Genomic DNA, 17,832 nt, shown 5'->3' with positions numbered 1-17,832 from the left:
TGACTCACTTAAAGTGTAGCCATATATCCATATTTCTCATATTTCTTTATTGGGTAACAATACTATATAGATCGTAATAGCAAATCATTATTTTCACAATATTTTTATTTTTTATGTTTTTTTTGCAAGTACAGTTTTGTAACCAAGGTGGTATTGTTTGGCAATTTTACTCACCCCCTCCACAGTATTCGGGTATACACTACACTTTGTACACAACATTAATACCTACCCAGAAAAGGCTGTTAAACATGCATTCATATGTAATAATCATACAGCTGGTGTGACAGAGTAATGTGCAACACTCCACTTCAGTTCCATCCATTTGTTGTCCTACTTATGCCTGCTAAGCAAAAGCTGTCATACAATGTAAAGATTGTAAAACAGCATAAAATGGAGCTGTTAGCCAACCCCAATCTCATCCACTTCCAGGGGTTGCCTTCTCTATCTCAACTCTAATCTTATCATGATATAACTCCCCAGTTCTCCTCTCAACCCAATTTCAGCTCATACAATTTTTTTATAATTTAATTTAATCTTTTATTATATTTTTATATATTTTATTTTATACAGGTCATCAAGAAAAGATGCACCAGTTTTAAATGTCCATATGTTTTGATGTATTGTACTGGCATTAATGAATTTAGGGTCATATTTTTTGCATGCCTGCTGGAGCATTAATCATGTAAGGCAATGTTTCCTAAACTGGGGTACATGAAACGGAAACAGTTACTAATGTTTGTTTCTCAAAACTATGCTTTTTTTTTAATTTAGAAATTAAAATTTATCACAATTGTATTTGCTTTAAGATAATTTCTGAAATTTTAAAAAGCCTGTACTCTTTTTCCCCTTATGATGCTGAAAACATTTTGTTTCAATTTTCTCAGGCTGGAGCTATCTGGTCAGATGGATTATGTCGCAACTGCACATGTGCAACTTCAAATGGCCAGTATTATTATAACTGTATGGTTGATATTTGTCCTGACCTTTCAGATTTTACTGATCAAGAAGTAAGTTTAATAATCTGTTTATATCACTATATAATACAATATGGTTTTCTGGTTTTATTTCAGTCTAAGTGTGTAATACTCCAAGTTTATTTTCATGCTTATTTTTGTTATTTAGCAGGAAAAAACATTACAGGAAATGGCTCAAGTTAATTTAATATTTCTCTCTTTCTCCACCCATTCACTCTCTTTGTGTTTCCCTGTCTTGTTAGAGGGTGCATTAAAAAATTACTACTTTTAAAAACTGTACCTAATACACCTTCTTAAGGACATTCTTAAGGAGATAAACATTCTTAAATCAGTTCAATTTATATTGATCCACACTAGGTAAGAAGCAAATTGTCACTCTTATTGTTACTGATAGCAGTCTGACTTGCAGTTACAGCATGATTTTGTATGGAATGAAAAATAGCAGTTGAGGTATAATATTGGTAAATGCAAGTTTGCACTTTGGTAGCAGTAATTTTAATTCTTAAGTTCAGTAAGTTATAATTTTTTTTGTATCAGCTTAATTATAATTTCTTTTAATTTAATTACTCTAATATTTTGTAAAATTAATTCTACAATATTTAGTAAATTTAATTCTTACCCTAACGATGGTTGTAATAAGATCAAAACATTGAAATCTGTCCAAAGATATCAAGACTCAGACAGAAATGGCTGTAGGTAATTCCTGTATAAGTCACAGCTTCATCGCTTACATAGCCTGTGATGTAATCAGGAGTCAATGTAGTTGATAATCATAGCGCGACTGGAAAATTCTTTTCTTTGTTCCCAGTGTAAGGAATGTAACAATCTCAAATCAAAACTTGGTGCATTGCTAGAATTTGCACACTAAAGTTTGTTTGTTTGTTTGTTATTTGGTTTTTAGGAGCATTAGCAACTAAGGCCATATTGCTCCAGGAATATGCGGTGGTAATTCCCTGACCTTTCTGCATCCTCCATATTTGGTGGTGATGGGCTCGAACCCCGGTCTAATCAAGAAGTGTGTGCTGCACACTGCTGCTCCTTCCCACCTGGCTACGGAGGTGCCTCATCACTACAGGAACAGGTGCTTGTCTTAGAGAAAAATAAAACTGGGAACTCTTCAGCGACTCACATATCTAGTAACCTGTCAGGTGATGCACTCTTGATTTGATCCCCAGAATAGACTAGTCAAGTGCATACTGCACTGGCCCAAAAGGATTTAATTTTAGTAGAAGAATCCATTATCAGGCAAATGCATTAAATTTTTAGTAATAAGGATAGATGAACTAGAACTAGGGTGTGTCTGTTAGGAGCACCAATTAATGATGTCACCAACAGATTGAGAGATTTTAAGTCGGGGTAAAGATAGCATTATTATTTGTTTGGGAACTAATGGTATTCAGCACACATGAACTGACGATTTGTTGGAGAAATATAGGATTGTACTCAGAAATTCTGCAAGTTAGGTCAAAATGTTTATGTATCTGCAGTGCTGCATGATAGGAAGGATTAACTCAAGACATAAGGGACTCCAAAAGACTTTTGGGCAGGTGGGGAGGGGGGAATTTTAGCATTATGGCCCACACTTGTAGGTAGAAAGAAACTATTTTGTAGAGATGGAATACATTCGACCAAAGATGGTGAAAGGGTTTTTGTCAATATTATTGAGGATACTTTAAGGGAACAAGGGAAAGTTACGGGAAATAGGAGTAATATAGATATGCCTTTGTCTGATGATATGAATCAAAGAAACCTTGCACATATTTCAAGAGTCCTTGTTTGTTGCTGCTACAGCCGGTATTGTCAAGATTTTCTGAGAGCAGTGATGGTCCAAATGAATGGGAGACTAATGTAAGCATAAATAATTTAAAGGGATGTATCAGGATTGTAAACTATACAAGAACACTAATTGCAACTATGTCTACAGTATTGTCAGGAGTGTCAATAACATGAATGAATTTGAATTCAAAGTTAGGATAATTAACACTGACATAATAGGACTAATGGAAACATGGTATCACCCAGAAATTAGCATTAACATTAGTAGAGGCATATGATGCAAGAAAGCAAGCTTATGCAGCATCAGCCAAAAAAAAAACAAAAAAAAAAAAAAAAAACTTCCACTTCACCCCACCGTTCATTCGAAATACCTGTCCAGCTGAGCCTTAAATTTATTTAGACTATTAACTTCCACAACAAAGGATGGAAGTCTGTTCCACCTGCTGGCTAAAGGCAAATTTCTGCACATCTATCCTACATCAATGTTAAACTTCATTTGCCACCTCTCAGCATATCTGCTGAACCTTTCCAGATCCTGTTGCAGCAGCATAGTGTCAACCCTGCCAACCTTTGTATTATCTGCAAACTTGGACATTAAGCTTGATATTAGCATTAGCATTAGTAGAGGCATTTGATGCAAGAAAGCAAGCTTATGCAGCATCAGCCAAAAAAAAATAAAAAATAAATAATAAATAAATAAATAAAAAATAACCACTTCCACTTCACTCCTCTGTTCGTTCGAAATACCTGTCCAGCTGAGCCTTAAACTTATTTAGGCTATCAACTTCCACGACAAGGGATGGAAGTCTATTCCACTAACCAACCACCCGCTGGCTAAAGGCAAATTTCCTCACATCTATCCTACATCTGTCTTTTCTCAATTTGAATTTATGCCCTCTCAGGTGATTATTCTGAGCAAGAGGAAGAATCCCATCAGCATTGAGCATGCTCAAACCATTCAAGGCTTTATACACCTCTATCAGATCATCTTGCTGGTGCCTAGTCCCCAGACACTGTAATTTGCAAAACTTAAGCCTTTCTTCATAAGAGCACCCCTTTGTTCCATTCACTAATCTTGTTGCCCTTCTTTGTACTCGTTCCAGCATCTCTACATCCTTCTTGAAATGAGGCCTCCAGACCTGTATACAGTACTCTAGGTGTGGCCTGACCATTGCCTTATACAAGGGAATAATCACCTCCTTATCCCTGCTAGAAAAATTCCTATATATCATCGACAATACACCATGAGCTACTCTTGCAGCCCGTCTGCTCTGCTCAGAAAACTTCATATCTGCCTGCACAACCACCCCCAGGTCCCTTTCATTCTCTACCACTGTCAAGTGTAGTACCACAGAGTTGATACGTTGCTCTGGGGTTGCTGTTTCCCATATGTAGTACTTTACATTTGTCAATGTTAAACTTCATTTGCCACCTCTCAGCCCATCTGCTCAACCTTTCCAGATCCTGTTGCAGTAGCATAGTGTCAGTAGTGTCCTTGACAACCCTGCCAACCTTCGTATCGTCTGCAAACTTGGACATTGAGCTTGATATACCATCATCAATATCATTTATAAATACAGAAAACAATAATGGACCCAATACTGAACCCTGAGGGACTCCACTAATAACATTAGTCCACAATGAGCAGTGTCCATTGATTACCACTCTCTGTCTTCTCTCCCTCAACCACCCCTTTATCCATAGCAGCAATTTGCCTCCAATGCCACACTGCTCCAATTTGTGCAGCAGTCTTCCATGTACAACAGTATCAAAAGCCTTTCTAAGATCCAAGTATATAATATCAAAGTTATTCCCTGCATCCAGTTCTTTTGTGACTGCATCATAGTATCCAATCAAATTGGTCAGGCAAGACTTCCCCTTAACAAAACCATGCTGTGTCTGTGCTATAACTGAAGCCTTCTCTAGATGATCCTGCAGTGCTTCTTTAACCAGTGCCTCCATTAATTTTCCTGGAGCAGAAGTTAAACTCACAGGTCTATAATTACTTTGTCAGCCTTTGATCCTCCTTTGTGAATTGGGGTCACATTTGCACATCTCCAGTCTATGGGTACCTCCCCTGAGTCCAAGGAAGCTCTCATAATTATGGCTAAGGGAATGATGAGTTTCACTAAGGTTCATACAATGTATTTAGGAAGGATAGAAAAGACAAAAAGGGGGGGGGGTCATGTTTCTTATCAAAAGCATCCAAAGGGTGACAAACAAAAGCAATCCCAGATTCAGAAGCTACATGTGTCAGTCCGGTGTGGTGTGAGATAGTTGGAAGGAAAGATATAATTAGAGTAAGAGTAATCTACAGACCAGAAGATTGTGAGGATTATGATGAGAGCCTCTACATGCAAATGGGATGGGCTAGCACAGAGGTGGTCAACCTTTTCCTGCAGCGTGCCACTATTATGTTGAAAATGCATCACAGCCAACTAGAGCAATCCAGAAGCTACTGGAATCGTAATCACCCCCCCCCCAAATCCATTACTGATTGATGCCAGGTGCCATCGATGCTTTTACTAATTACATGAAGGAATTTTATTCTAATTGCTTGCAATAAATAAATAAAACAATTTTATGTTTTTAAAATAAATTTAATATTAGTTAAATTTTCATTTCACACAATTTATGTTGTGAGAAACTCTTACTAGTGCTTCTGCTCACCTGCGCTAAATTAAAACTGAAAGGCAGTATAAATATGAGCCACTAAATAAACTGAAACCGGTTCATAATTTCTGGTAAAAAGCACTTCTCAATTTTTTTTTTGACAGCGACACACTATGCACGTGCCAAAAATAATTTGACACCCCACCCATTTTGTTCCTTACCTATAAGCTGACAGTACGTGCAACTTTCTTTGGAAGTTGCATATACTTTAACAGTATATGCAACTTCCTTCTCTCTTACTCTTCTTTTAAAGAAGAGTAAGCGAGAAGGAAGATATGCATTACCAAGGAGAAGTTTAACCATTGCTAATTGAAATTGACTGTGTCAGTTATTGCCTTTAAAAGAGAAAGAATATGTCCAGAGCCAAACCATCAAGTTTGAAGCATGTGAAAAAATACATGTCATAAATTTGTTAATTTATGACATAATAAATTAATATATTAATTTATAAATTAATCAATGATTATATTTTATTTTAATCAATCAATTGCATCAGTATTTGCAATGAAAAGGAATGCAGAATGAAAACAATGCTAATATCATGCTGCATCACCATATCAGATTTGGTGATGCAGCTTTGAATAGTTCTGCTGTATGGATTTAGATTTCTGATTTCTGATTTTTAATTCTGATTTCTGATCTTCATTTCTGATTCTTAAAACAGGCTATATATATTTCTTCTTCTACTTTTTTTTTTTTTTTTTTTTTTCCACATTGGGAAATGAGCCACTAACAAGAGCTGCACAGGTCACAAGTGGCATGCATGCAGTAGGTTGGCCACCTCATGGGCTAGCATATGTGAATTTTTTTTGTGGGTTATTTCAATTTTTCCCCTAACTGATTCGAGCTAGCAGTAGGGAAACTCACCACAGTGAACAAAATTTTTAAATCAACTAGATGACTGTTATTTGTATCAGAATACTAGGAAAACTAATGGGGGCAAAAATATTCCAGACAGGATTACTACAAATAAACCAGATGATGTCTCAGGCTAGATATCATTAAAAGTACAAATGTACTGGGAATGTAACTGCCCTGCCCAAGAGGTGGGGTCCTGGTAAATACTTACAGATATTGACCTCATGGATCAGGCAGTTATGCTACTGGTATGTTTGAGTAATTTTGGTATAGTTTTGCTCCTTTTTTTATGACTGTTGTTTTCATATTCTAAATTTTATGCCCCACTAATTATTAAAGTATTCAAGTAGGATTGGGATACTATTGCTATCCTGTTTCTTTGCTTATTTCACTTTTTAAGCCCCAGCTTCTTTCTAACCCTCTATTAACTCCCCAGCCTCCTCTTATCTTATGGATGTAATTTGGGTATATATTTATTCAGTCTGCTATCTTTTGTTTATATATTTCAATAAATTATTACATTTATGTTACGTTTTTCTTAGTCATTCCTGTTGGCCTATTGTTCTGCAATTACTAGCAAGTAGCAATCAGAAACAGATTGCTTTTGCTGATTATTAGTTGGATATATTGAATGGTGCTAGCCTTTGATAATGTATCATTCCATCTATCCTTTTTTGATAATTAGCAATAATTTTCATAACATTAGCATTAGTAGTGGCAAATGATACAAGAAAGCAAGCTTATACATAGCTTAAAAAAAAAAAAAAAAAACATGTCCGTTTCACCTATTCATTCCACCCATGGTTTGTCTAGTTCTACCTTGAATTTATTTAAGTTATCAACCCCACAAGAACGAACGGTAACTTGTTCCAGCAGACAACACCCACTGACTAAAGGCAAAACTTCCACACATCTATTCTGCAATTGTCCTTCTTCAATTTGAATTTTTGCCTCCTCACATGTGTAGTGGAAGCAAGAGAAAGAATCTGATGAGCATTGAGCTTGCTCAGTCCATTCAAAGCCTCAATCAGATAACTTCACACAGGTGCCTAGTCTCCAGATGCTGCAATTTGCAGAACTGAAGCCTTTCTTGGTAAGAGCACCCCCTCTGTTCCACTCGCTTATCTTGTTACCCTTTTCTGTACTTGGTATAGTAGCTCAACATCTTTCCTAAAATGAGGCCTCCACACCTGTATGCAGTACTCAAGATGTGGCCTGACTATTGCCTTATACAATGGGATAATCACCTCCTTATCCCTGATAGGAAAATTGCTGTATATCATTGACAAATCCCCATGAGCTGTTATGGCAACCTGTCTGTATTGCTCAGAGAACTTCATATCAGACTACACAATTATGCCCTCCCCATCCCAGGTCTTTTTCATTCTCCAGTACTCTGAGGTGCCTCCGTAGCCAGGTGGGCAGGAGCGACAGTGCTTAGCACACTCTTCTTGATTGGACCAGGGTTTGAGCCCGTGACCACCAAATACGGAGGATGTGGAAAGGTTAGGGAATGACCACCGCATATCCCCAGAGCAATATGGCCTTAGTTGCTAATGCTCCAAATAACAACTCTTCCACTACTCTGATTGTAGTACCACACAGTTGGTACATTACTCTATGGTTACTGTTACTCATATGCAGTACTTTGCATTTGTAAATGTCAAACTTCAGTTTAACATTTACAAATGGAAATGTTAAACTGATAGGATGTAGTTGGACAAATGGGTTTGTCCAAATACATCCTATTACAGTAGAGTACTGTCATTATTGTCATTAACAACCCTGCCAACTTTCATATCATCTGAAAACTTGGACATGAAAAACATGAAAGGTCAAAAATAAATCTATTAATTAATATTTTATATAGATATATTTAATGACAAGTGCATCTGCACTACTTATTTAAACTTTACCCACTAGAAATACTTTTCTAAAAAATGTTTTAAGAAAAAAATATATACATACAATGATAACCCAGTTTAATATAATATAATAAAATATATAATAAGTAGCAGTAGCTTTCAAAGTGTAATATATTCTCACATCTCCAGTCTGCAGGGACCTCCTGTGAATGCAAGGATGTTCTCATAATTATGGCTAAGGGTTTACTTACTTCCTTCACTCCTCCCTTAATATAATGGGTCGCCCTAGGCACCTTTCTTATGTCTAACTTCAACAATTTCTCTTACACTTTCCTCTCACTTATTACTAAAAAAAGAAAAATAAGAGATTACCACAATCTTTTTCGTGGAATGCTTCCAGTCAGTTCTCTCTAAATGTAACAAATAAAATAAGATGAAAAAAAAACGAATTAATGAATTCCCTCACTCATAGAGATACGACCAAATTCGACGTGCAACAGAATCGAAAGCCGAGAGCCCCAACTCGACCCTGAAACACATAAAACCACACCGCAGCAAGACCATGAGTGTGAGAAGACATTGTGTCAGAATAAATAATTAAAACTGCTTCTGATAATAAATAATTAAAATCACGATTAAAAAAGATCAAAATCACAATTAAAATTTGGATGAACACTCAAATTAAATGAAATGCACAGCTGTTTCTCTTCCTTAAGCAGACTACATTTTTTGGCTGATCGGCGTGTTCACAGGATGGGAATATCACAAAGTATTTGTGTATGTATTTGGCTCTTAAAATAGAGAGATTATTTGTATTGACGTATGTGTAAAAAAGACCAGAAATCCGAAATTAGGTAAGGACGTCACACATTGATAGAATTTTTGTGTAGTTTCATTTCAAGCATTTTGGTGATCAATAATTTTTATGTAATTGTGTTGTGTGTTTAAAATTTTCGCTTCATTGAATAGGAATACGTGACCTGTGCCGAGCAAGAAGGAAGAACTGTGTGATTTTTTAGTATATTATGGAGCTTCTGCATGGGTCTGGCTATAACTTTGAATTCAGTATTTCTAAAGAGTTTATTGAGCTGCCTATACCATTGTTCGACGTACAGTATGCAAATAGTCTTTTTTATTAGTTTTATTAATGGGTATCATATTCACTGTTTTATTTTTAGCTTGTAATCTGATTTGATTTATAACGGAGTGAGGATAGCCTCTATTTAAAAACCTGTCAGTTAGTGTAACAATTTCTAAGTGTAAGGTGGGTTCAGAAGTGGAATATTTGTAAGCATTGAAAAACTGGTTAAATATAATGGATCTCTTATACGTGAATGGATGATAACTCTGGTAATGCAGGTCCCCGAATTGGTGGGTTTTTGGTAAATGCTAAATTGGATTTTTTGCATGTCATGTGTGAGAGTGAAATTTAAGAAATTCAGGGCTTTTGTTTCTATCTGTTCTTCCTCCAATGTAAAATGTAGCCTCATGTGAACATTGTTGAATACCAGTAGAATGTCCTGAGTGGTGTTATGAACTGTTATAACAAGTATATCGTCAATATATCTCCTATAGTAAGTAATGTGGGAGAGAAATGGTGTTAAATGAATGTCCTCGATATTGGAAGATGGATTTCTGCTATAAGACCACTCAGGTTCAAACCCATCGGTAAACCGAAAACCTGTTTGTATATAGTGTCTTTAAACGCAAAATAGTTAGCTTCAAGAAGAAGCTTGATTAATTTAAAAATTTCTTTTTTGGGTGCGATAAATCACACTAAATTACCCACAAAAAGAAATTTTTAAATTAATCAAGCTTCTTCTTGAAGCTAACTATTTCGCATTTAAAGACAAGTAAGGAAGGTTACTGGATTTCATGGCATATACCCAATAATTTTGAGGGAAGCAGCAAGAGAATGCATTGAACCATTAAGATTAATTATGAGGGCATCACTGGGTAACTCCTGACCAGTCATTCTAGCTTCAGTGGTAGAAAAAAATCACAAAGGCCGTGATCAAGGGTGCAGTACAGGATCATTTATAGAAATGAAATTATGAAGGACACACAGCATTGTTTTTAAAGGAAAAATGATGTTTAATCAACCTGATTATCTATTTTGACTGAATCACTCGTGAGCTTGATGTAGGAAGTAATTTCAACATTGATTGCTGGCACATGTTGGAAGTATAGGAAAATTGCTCAGATGTAATGCAGGGTAGGGGGCAGAGGGTTGTGATTAATGGTTAGTCTTCAGATTGGATAATGCATATGGGATTCCCAAAGGACTAATACTAGGACTACTGTTGGTTCTGATTTTATTAGATGACATCAATATAGGGATATAGGACTTAATGTCAAAATTTGCAGAATGTGTCAAGTGGTAGAGTAGTTAATGATTGTTGCCAAGTAGCACTTCTTCAAGACATCTTAGATAAGGATGATTAGAAAAGTGGCTTTTAATTCAACCTCACTAAGTGGGGTTAAATTAAAAATAGTAGAGAAAGAAAGGGATTTGGGAATTACAATACAGTCAGAATTGAAGTTTTCTGAGAAGTATAGGCAGGAGGCAAGGAAGGCCCACGATGTCCTGCCAATGATTTATCTAACATTTGCTTGTAGAGATAGGGAGATTGTAATCCCACTGTGTAAGGCAATTCTAAGTCCACACTTAGAATACTGTGTTCAGGTATGTAAACTGTATCTAAAAAAATACATTGAACTTCTTGAAAGGGTCCAAAGATGAACACCGTGCCCAGTGATCAGCAAAAGGATGACCATATGAGGAACGACTTGAAATATGTTTATAGAGCTTGGTAATTAAGCACCTTAGAGGAGACTCAATTGAGTGTACAAGGCTTTGAGAGAAGAAAATAAAATGAATGAGGGTGAAAACTTTCACTATAATAATTCCAAAACCCACATATTTTATGGCAATCCTTATAGGATTATCCTTTTCAAATTGAGGAAAGCCCCAATAACCCATGGAGGCAACTTACTGGAATACTTGCTTCCATGGGTGACTAAGGCTGACAGCTAGATATTGGCTGCTAGAACAGCTCATAGGAGTCTATCAATGATAATTCTTCATTCAAACTTTTACGGGTAATTATTTCGCTAGATTCAGGATTTGTTAGGTTCAGAGTCAGCCAGGTCAATGGATTTGGCAAAGTGAAAAAATTATCTGGAAAAGTTTGAATGAAGAATTATCACTGACAGAATACGATTGTTGAAGCCAAGTCGTAAGAGTGCAATAGCACACACTATTTGAGTGGGCCATGGTTCATGCCTGCATAACTGCTAAATACAAGTAAATTGTATTTGTGATTTAATGTAAATTCCTCTGACCTAGTACTCATGCTGGAGTATAAACAAGGACTTTTTTTTTCTATTGAAAAAATTTATAATTTTTGTAATATCATGTTGTGTTATTATAATCTTAACCAATTTATTATTTTCAGTTTAATGGAGCAACTTTTACAATGTAACAATAGCAGACAGACTCAGAAAAATATATATATTGCATATCTGTGTTTAGAAAATGTCTAGAAAGGTTATTGCACCATGTGCATTAGTAAAGGTACATGGTGCAAGAAAGCAAGCTTATACATCAGACAAAAAAAAAAAAAAAACTTCCCACTTCACCCATCTATTCACTCTAAAAGTTTGTCCAGTTCTTCCTTGAATTTATTTATTTAAGCTATCGACTTCCACAACGGCCAGTGGAAGTTTGTTCCAGCAATCAACCACCCACTGGCTAAAGGCAAATCTCCCCACATCTAATCTACAACTGTCTTTCCTCATTTTAAGTTTATGCCAATGGTGCATAATCTGAGAAAGAGGAAGAATCCCATCAGCATTTAGCTTGCTCAAACCATTCGAAGCCTTATACACCTCAATCAGGTCACCTCGCAGGTGCCTAGTCTCCAGCCGCTGCAGTTTGCAGAACTTCCTTGGTAAGAGGACCCCTCTGTTCCCCTTGCCAATCTTGTTACCCTTCTCTGTACTCACACAAGCAATTCTACATCTTTCCTAAAATGAGGCCTCCAGACCTGTATGCAGCATACTCAAAGTGTGGCCTGACCATTGCCTTATACAAAGAGATAATCACCTCCTTTTCCTTGCTAGAAAAATTCCTGTATATCATTGATAAGACACCATGAGCTACTCTTGCAGACTGTCTGCATTGCTCAGAAAACTTCATATCTGATTGCACAATTACTCCCAGGTCTTTTTCATTTTCTAACACCCTACACGGTTGATACGTTTCTCTGGGGTTACTTCTACCATATGCAGTACTTTGTTAAGGGCACGTATAACAATGTGGCTTAAACTATTATTTTAGAAAGAAGTTAACAGATGTATGTTAACTGACGAACTGTGTTAATAAACTTGTTATTGTTTTATGTACTTCCTCTTTAATTATAGTTATCCACATTATTTAGTATAGGAATGTTGATAGTTATTTTGATGTTTATAGATGAATAACTCACTATTGATAATGCACAGAGATAATCCACATGGCCAAATATTTCACTTTCATGAATGCTCGTTAGTACATTTGTTAACTGTGCAACAGTGACATAAGTATCTAGCTAGGAGTATAAAGGCCTACTTATGAAGCTACAGGTCTTCTATTACAAGTATACATGAATGAATAAGTCGATTCTCAAATAATTGTAATTGTGAAGACTACTTTGTTGTCAATGCACTAATGTACTGCTAGCAATACCATTAATATTATAAAAAAAACAATAGACGATCAGTATTCAGAACTTTGATAATTTAATTACCCATCCTGAATGGAAATATCATAACCATACAACAGTGTTCACCTTTGGTGTAATCAAATACACATACAAATGATGATCCCTCTCCACTGCCCAGAGTATTATACTTTGCCAGCACATTGTATACTCTATCAGCTTATTATATATAAATATTGTTCATTTTATATTTTTTTATTTTCTTGCATTTAACATTTTTGGGATTTCCTTCTAGGATTATATTCGATCAGAGAACAGAATTCCTGGAGTTTGTTGCCCCAAATACCCACGTATTTTTTGTATTGGAGGAAACAAGAACTATTCTGTAAGTGTTGCTGATCTCACTTAGTTAACTAAAAATAATAATAATAATAATATTCTTTAACACCAAAGAATATAAAGAAAGATAGCAAACAAGGTTGAAATTAATGATTTAGTTAAGTAATTATTAAATCTGCAGAAAACACAATGCACAGTTTTAAATTAGAAAATTTTTCTTAATAAATCTGTCTGTATTCTTTGTGTTGTGATCACCGGTCTAGATTAAGAACAAGGATCAGCATAAATGAATAAAATCACAGGTGTGGTGAAATGGCACCTTTATAAAATGCAAATATAATAATTTGAAATAAATAATACTTATTGCATTTGTATGATAAATATTTATAGGTAAGTTTATAAGAAAAATCATTCATATATAAAATATGTACACAAAGGGGGAATATAAGCAACAATTATATATTTATATATTTATAATTGCATTTAAATAGAAATTCCTTCCAAATATCCTTTCAGTGCAGTGTAGATAGTGTAAAATACATAGATTAAAAATATTTAAAAACATCATTCATTAAAATATTATCTTTCAGTTCAAACTGAAATTACAATATATAACAAAATTGGGCCTTAAATTTTGTTTTCTGTACACAGCAAAAGTCTATTTACACTACCAGTACCACTTGCTTCAGTGTAATGTGAGACATGACAGTACTACTTGGAAATAAAACTTTTTCATTCCCACATGTCCCATCTGAAATTGCTTTAGGAGGGACTTATGTGTTATAAAATTATTTCTCTCTCTCTATCTATCTGGGGTGCAAGTGGTTGTATGTGTATCCCTTGGGGCTTCCCTTACTTCAAATTATTTGTCACTCCCTCACAAAGTTCAAACACAACATTCACTAGTTGCTTTTTAATTTCCCATACCTGTTTCATGTGGAACAGTATCATATATGAATAAAACCAGAAAGAATGTCGAGAGACATCCCTAAAAAAATGAATTGCTTATGTTTACTTTAAACACACACACATACACTCAGTGATCACTGAATTACAGACCAGTTAGTTTAACTTCTGTTCCGGTTAAAATAATGGAGTCACTGGTTAAAGATGCATTACAGGATCATCTAGACAAGACTGCAGCAATAATTCAGACATAGCATGGGTTTGTTAAGGGAAAGTCTTATCTGACAAATTTGATAGGATATTATTCCACAGGCTTCCTTCTGTTTTAGCGTGCCTACTTGTCTATATAATGTTCTCTGTGAATCACTCGGCTTCTGACAAGGCTGTATGCTAATATGTATTTCCAGAAGACCTGGGTTTCAAATGATAGTCCAGTAGTTGGATTAGGACAAAAATCTTGCACCCTTAACAGCATCAAGATTGCGTTGTGATTAACTTAAAGGTTCTCCTTAAGTTGAACTTTGAGCCCGCATAACTCCAACTCAAAATCTACTCAATAAATTATGTGTAACAGAGAATTTTCACAAGGCAAAATGATCAACAAAACAAGATTTATTAAACATATAAGTCATATACATGAGTACATTTGAACTGGTCAAATGAATTGACCAGTTCAAATAATTGGTATGTGGTTACTTGGTAATTGATAAATAATTGGTAGTGGTTACTTGGTAAATTAACTGAATAACAAGCATTATCTTGCTGTTAGCAGTATTAGAATTTTGGAATGTTCTTCATGTGCTTTTCCACTATTTCTCTTGACAGTCATGTCATACAATTGTTCCATTATTAGAATAAGAATATATCTGTCAACATAACAATTATAATGAGTATTATAACAACTAATTGGTCAAGTCGCGTTAACTGTTAAATTCTAACTATGAAAAGTAGATACATATTTGTCATTTTGATTTTTATGAGAAGAGAGGTCAGTGTGTGTGTGTATGAATTTAAGGCAAGGGAAAAGTATAATTAACTTCTAATGTTTGAGTTTATGTTGTTTCAGAAAAAGGCTAATCACTTACTGACAAAATGTCTTTCTTTCTCGGCGCTCCTTGGTACTACCGTTTGATCCATAATTACGACTTTGTGCTATCTTCCTCGATTTTCTTTATCGGCTGATCTTCCACTCTCTCTTCACTACTTTCAGTGCTAGAAAAAACTCTACAGGATACTGGAAAAACCTCTTGTAAATCTTCAACTATTTTCTAAATCTCTCAGATCTCACTCTGACTCTTCCAACACAGAATCCCATGAAATCTACGTTAAGACTGGCAAGCCCTCTCAGTTTCTTTCCCCTTTGCCTATAAATACCTCTACATTTCCCTACCTATTCTGACATCACGGGTCAATAATGTGGGGCGAGGAGCTAACTTGGGGACTGTCAACTTTGGAATTTGACACAACTGAAAATGATATATTAAATAGATACAGGAAATCTCATATTTTTGTAAGGCAGTTTCTTTTGTTTTGCAATCGCGGTCATCGAACATAAATCGATACACTCATATGAATGGAATTTTAGAATGACAGTCATTGGGTTTATTAGTTTCGATCTCGTAAGGAATTATGTCTCATGTTCTAATTTCTCACTCTCTTCTGTCACAAGTTGCAATCTGCTCTTTTTCGTTCCTGAGGCAATTACGTGTCGCTGCCCACCTGCCTGCTATCGGGAGGGGGAGTGACGTCACTAATTGACCTGGGCACTAAACGCGGTGTATGGTTTCAACAACAACTTCCCCCTAGGGCGGCAACTGATTGCTGCTACAAAATCGAAAGTTAAACGGTGTTCGTTGCATCAGATTAGTTGTATAGACCGTGAAAAAAGTATAGGACACTTTGAAGAATAAATGCTTCTTAAAAGCAGGTGAAAGGGATAAAAAATGATGGCATTTTTTAACACTTTAACAATATTATGATGTGATTACAAAGGAACTGGATGCAAAAAATAATTTTGATATCATATATTTGGATTTCAGGAAAACTTTTGACACTGTTGTACATGGAAGACTATTGTACAAATTGGAGCAGAATGGTATTAAGGGTAAGTTGCTACAAGGGATAAAAGGATGGTTGAGTGGGAGAAGACAGAGGGTGATAATCAATGGGTGCTGCTCTTCGTGGACTAATGTTATTAGTGGAGTCCCACAGGGTTCGGTGTTGGGTACACTGTTGTTTTGTATATTTATCAATGATATTGATGAAAGTATATCAGGCTTAGTGTCATAGTTTTCAGATGATACAAAGGTTGGCAGAGTTGTTAACGACAGTACAGTGTGCTACTGCAAAAGGATCTAGAAAATTTGGGCAGATGGGCTAAGAAGTGGCAACTGAAGTTTAACCTTGACAAATGCAAAGTACTGCATATGGGTAGAAGTAACCCCAGAGAAACATACCAACTCTGTGGTACTACACTTAAGGTGGTAGAAAATGAAAAAGACCTTGGAGTAATTGTGCAGTCAGATATGAAGTTTTCTGAGCGATGCAAACAGGCTGCCAGGGCAAGTCATGTGGTTTTGTCAATGATATATAGGAATTTTGCTAGCAGGGAAAAGGAGGTGATTGTCCCTCTGTATAAGGCAGTGGTCAGGTCACACCTTGAGTACTGTGTACAGGTCTGGAGGCCTCATTTTAGGAAGGATGTAGATTTGCTTGAGCATGTACAGAGAAGGGCAACAAGATTGGTGAGGGGAATGAAGGGATCCTCTTACCAAGAGAGGCTTAAGTTCTGCAAATTGCAGTGGCTGGAAACTAGGCACCTGCGCAGTGATCTGATTGAGGTGTATAAGGCCTTGAATGGGTTGAGCAAATTGAATTCTAATGGGATTCTTTCACTGTTCAGATTACGAACCTAAGGGGACATAAATTCAAATTAAGAAAAGACAGATGTAGAATAGATGTGCGGAAATTTGCCTTTAGCCAGCGGGTGGTTAATTGCTGGAACAAATTTCCATCTGTCGTTGTGGAAGTTGATAGGTTAAATAAATTTAAGGAGGAACTGGACAGGCATTTGGAGGGAATGGTGTGATTTTTTTTTTTTTTGGCTGATGCTGCATAAGCTTATACACTTGCTTTCTTGCATCACTTGCCACTACTACTACTACTACTACCCATCCATATTGGACTATGCCACATTGTTCACAGTATAAAAAGCCAAACAGCTTCATATACTAGAACATGGTAATCTGCATCTGGTTGTGAAAGTCAAAGTGATAAAGTAGCAGTTATTAGATGTAGTAAAGATATAACAAAGTTTCAAAAGGGCATGATTATGGGAGCTCGTGTTTCAGCTGCTTCCATATCAGAAATGGCACATCTTATCAGTTGCTCGTGGCCCAATATGGTTAAGATGCAAAGAATGGTGTTGAATAAGGCAAATCACCTCCCACCAACAAACTGCAAAGGATTATGCAAGGTGGATGTTCGTGGTGAGCGAAGGGTGCAGTGCATCGTATGGGTTCATTGGCAGGTTATTGAGTGACAGTTGACATTGCAATACAATATGGGAATACAAGAACAAAATGACAATGTGCTGTACACTCAGATGTATGGGGTACTGTAGCAAATGACCTGAGACACCCTCTGCTCACCACTGATTATTGTTAACGATGAATGCTATGGTGTCAACAAAATGCTGGTAGGATACTAGAAAACTGGAAACTGGAGTGTGCTAGTCAG

General features: G+C 36.0%; 1 protein-coding gene across 2 annotated transcripts in view; it reads left to right on the top strand.

Moving 5' to 3' along the window:
• The window catches only part of LOC150091211 (hemocytin-like), a 1,750,539-nt gene that overhangs the window by 1,586,533 nt on the left and 146,174 nt on the right, over window positions 1-17,832 (top strand). For both annotated transcript variants that reach the window (XM_090374755.1, XM_090374750.1), the window contains 2 exons: window positions 885-1,007; window positions 13,145-13,234. In XM_090374755.1, the coding sequence (XP_090230881.1) occupies window positions 885-1,007; window positions 13,145-13,234 (213 nt within the window). The remainder of the gene's footprint in view (window positions 1-884; window positions 1,008-13,144; window positions 13,235-17,832) is intronic.

The sequence above is a fragment of the Mastigoproctus giganteus genome, chromosome 1, assembly GCF_048544385.1.
Source record: "Mastigoproctus giganteus isolate SK-2022 chromosome 1, ASM4854438v1, whole genome shotgun sequence".
NCBI classification, from domain to species: Eukaryota; Metazoa; Arthropoda; class Arachnida; order Uropygi; family Thelyphonidae; genus Mastigoproctus; species Mastigoproctus giganteus.
This window is presented reverse-complemented; position numbering and strand designations above follow the sequence as displayed.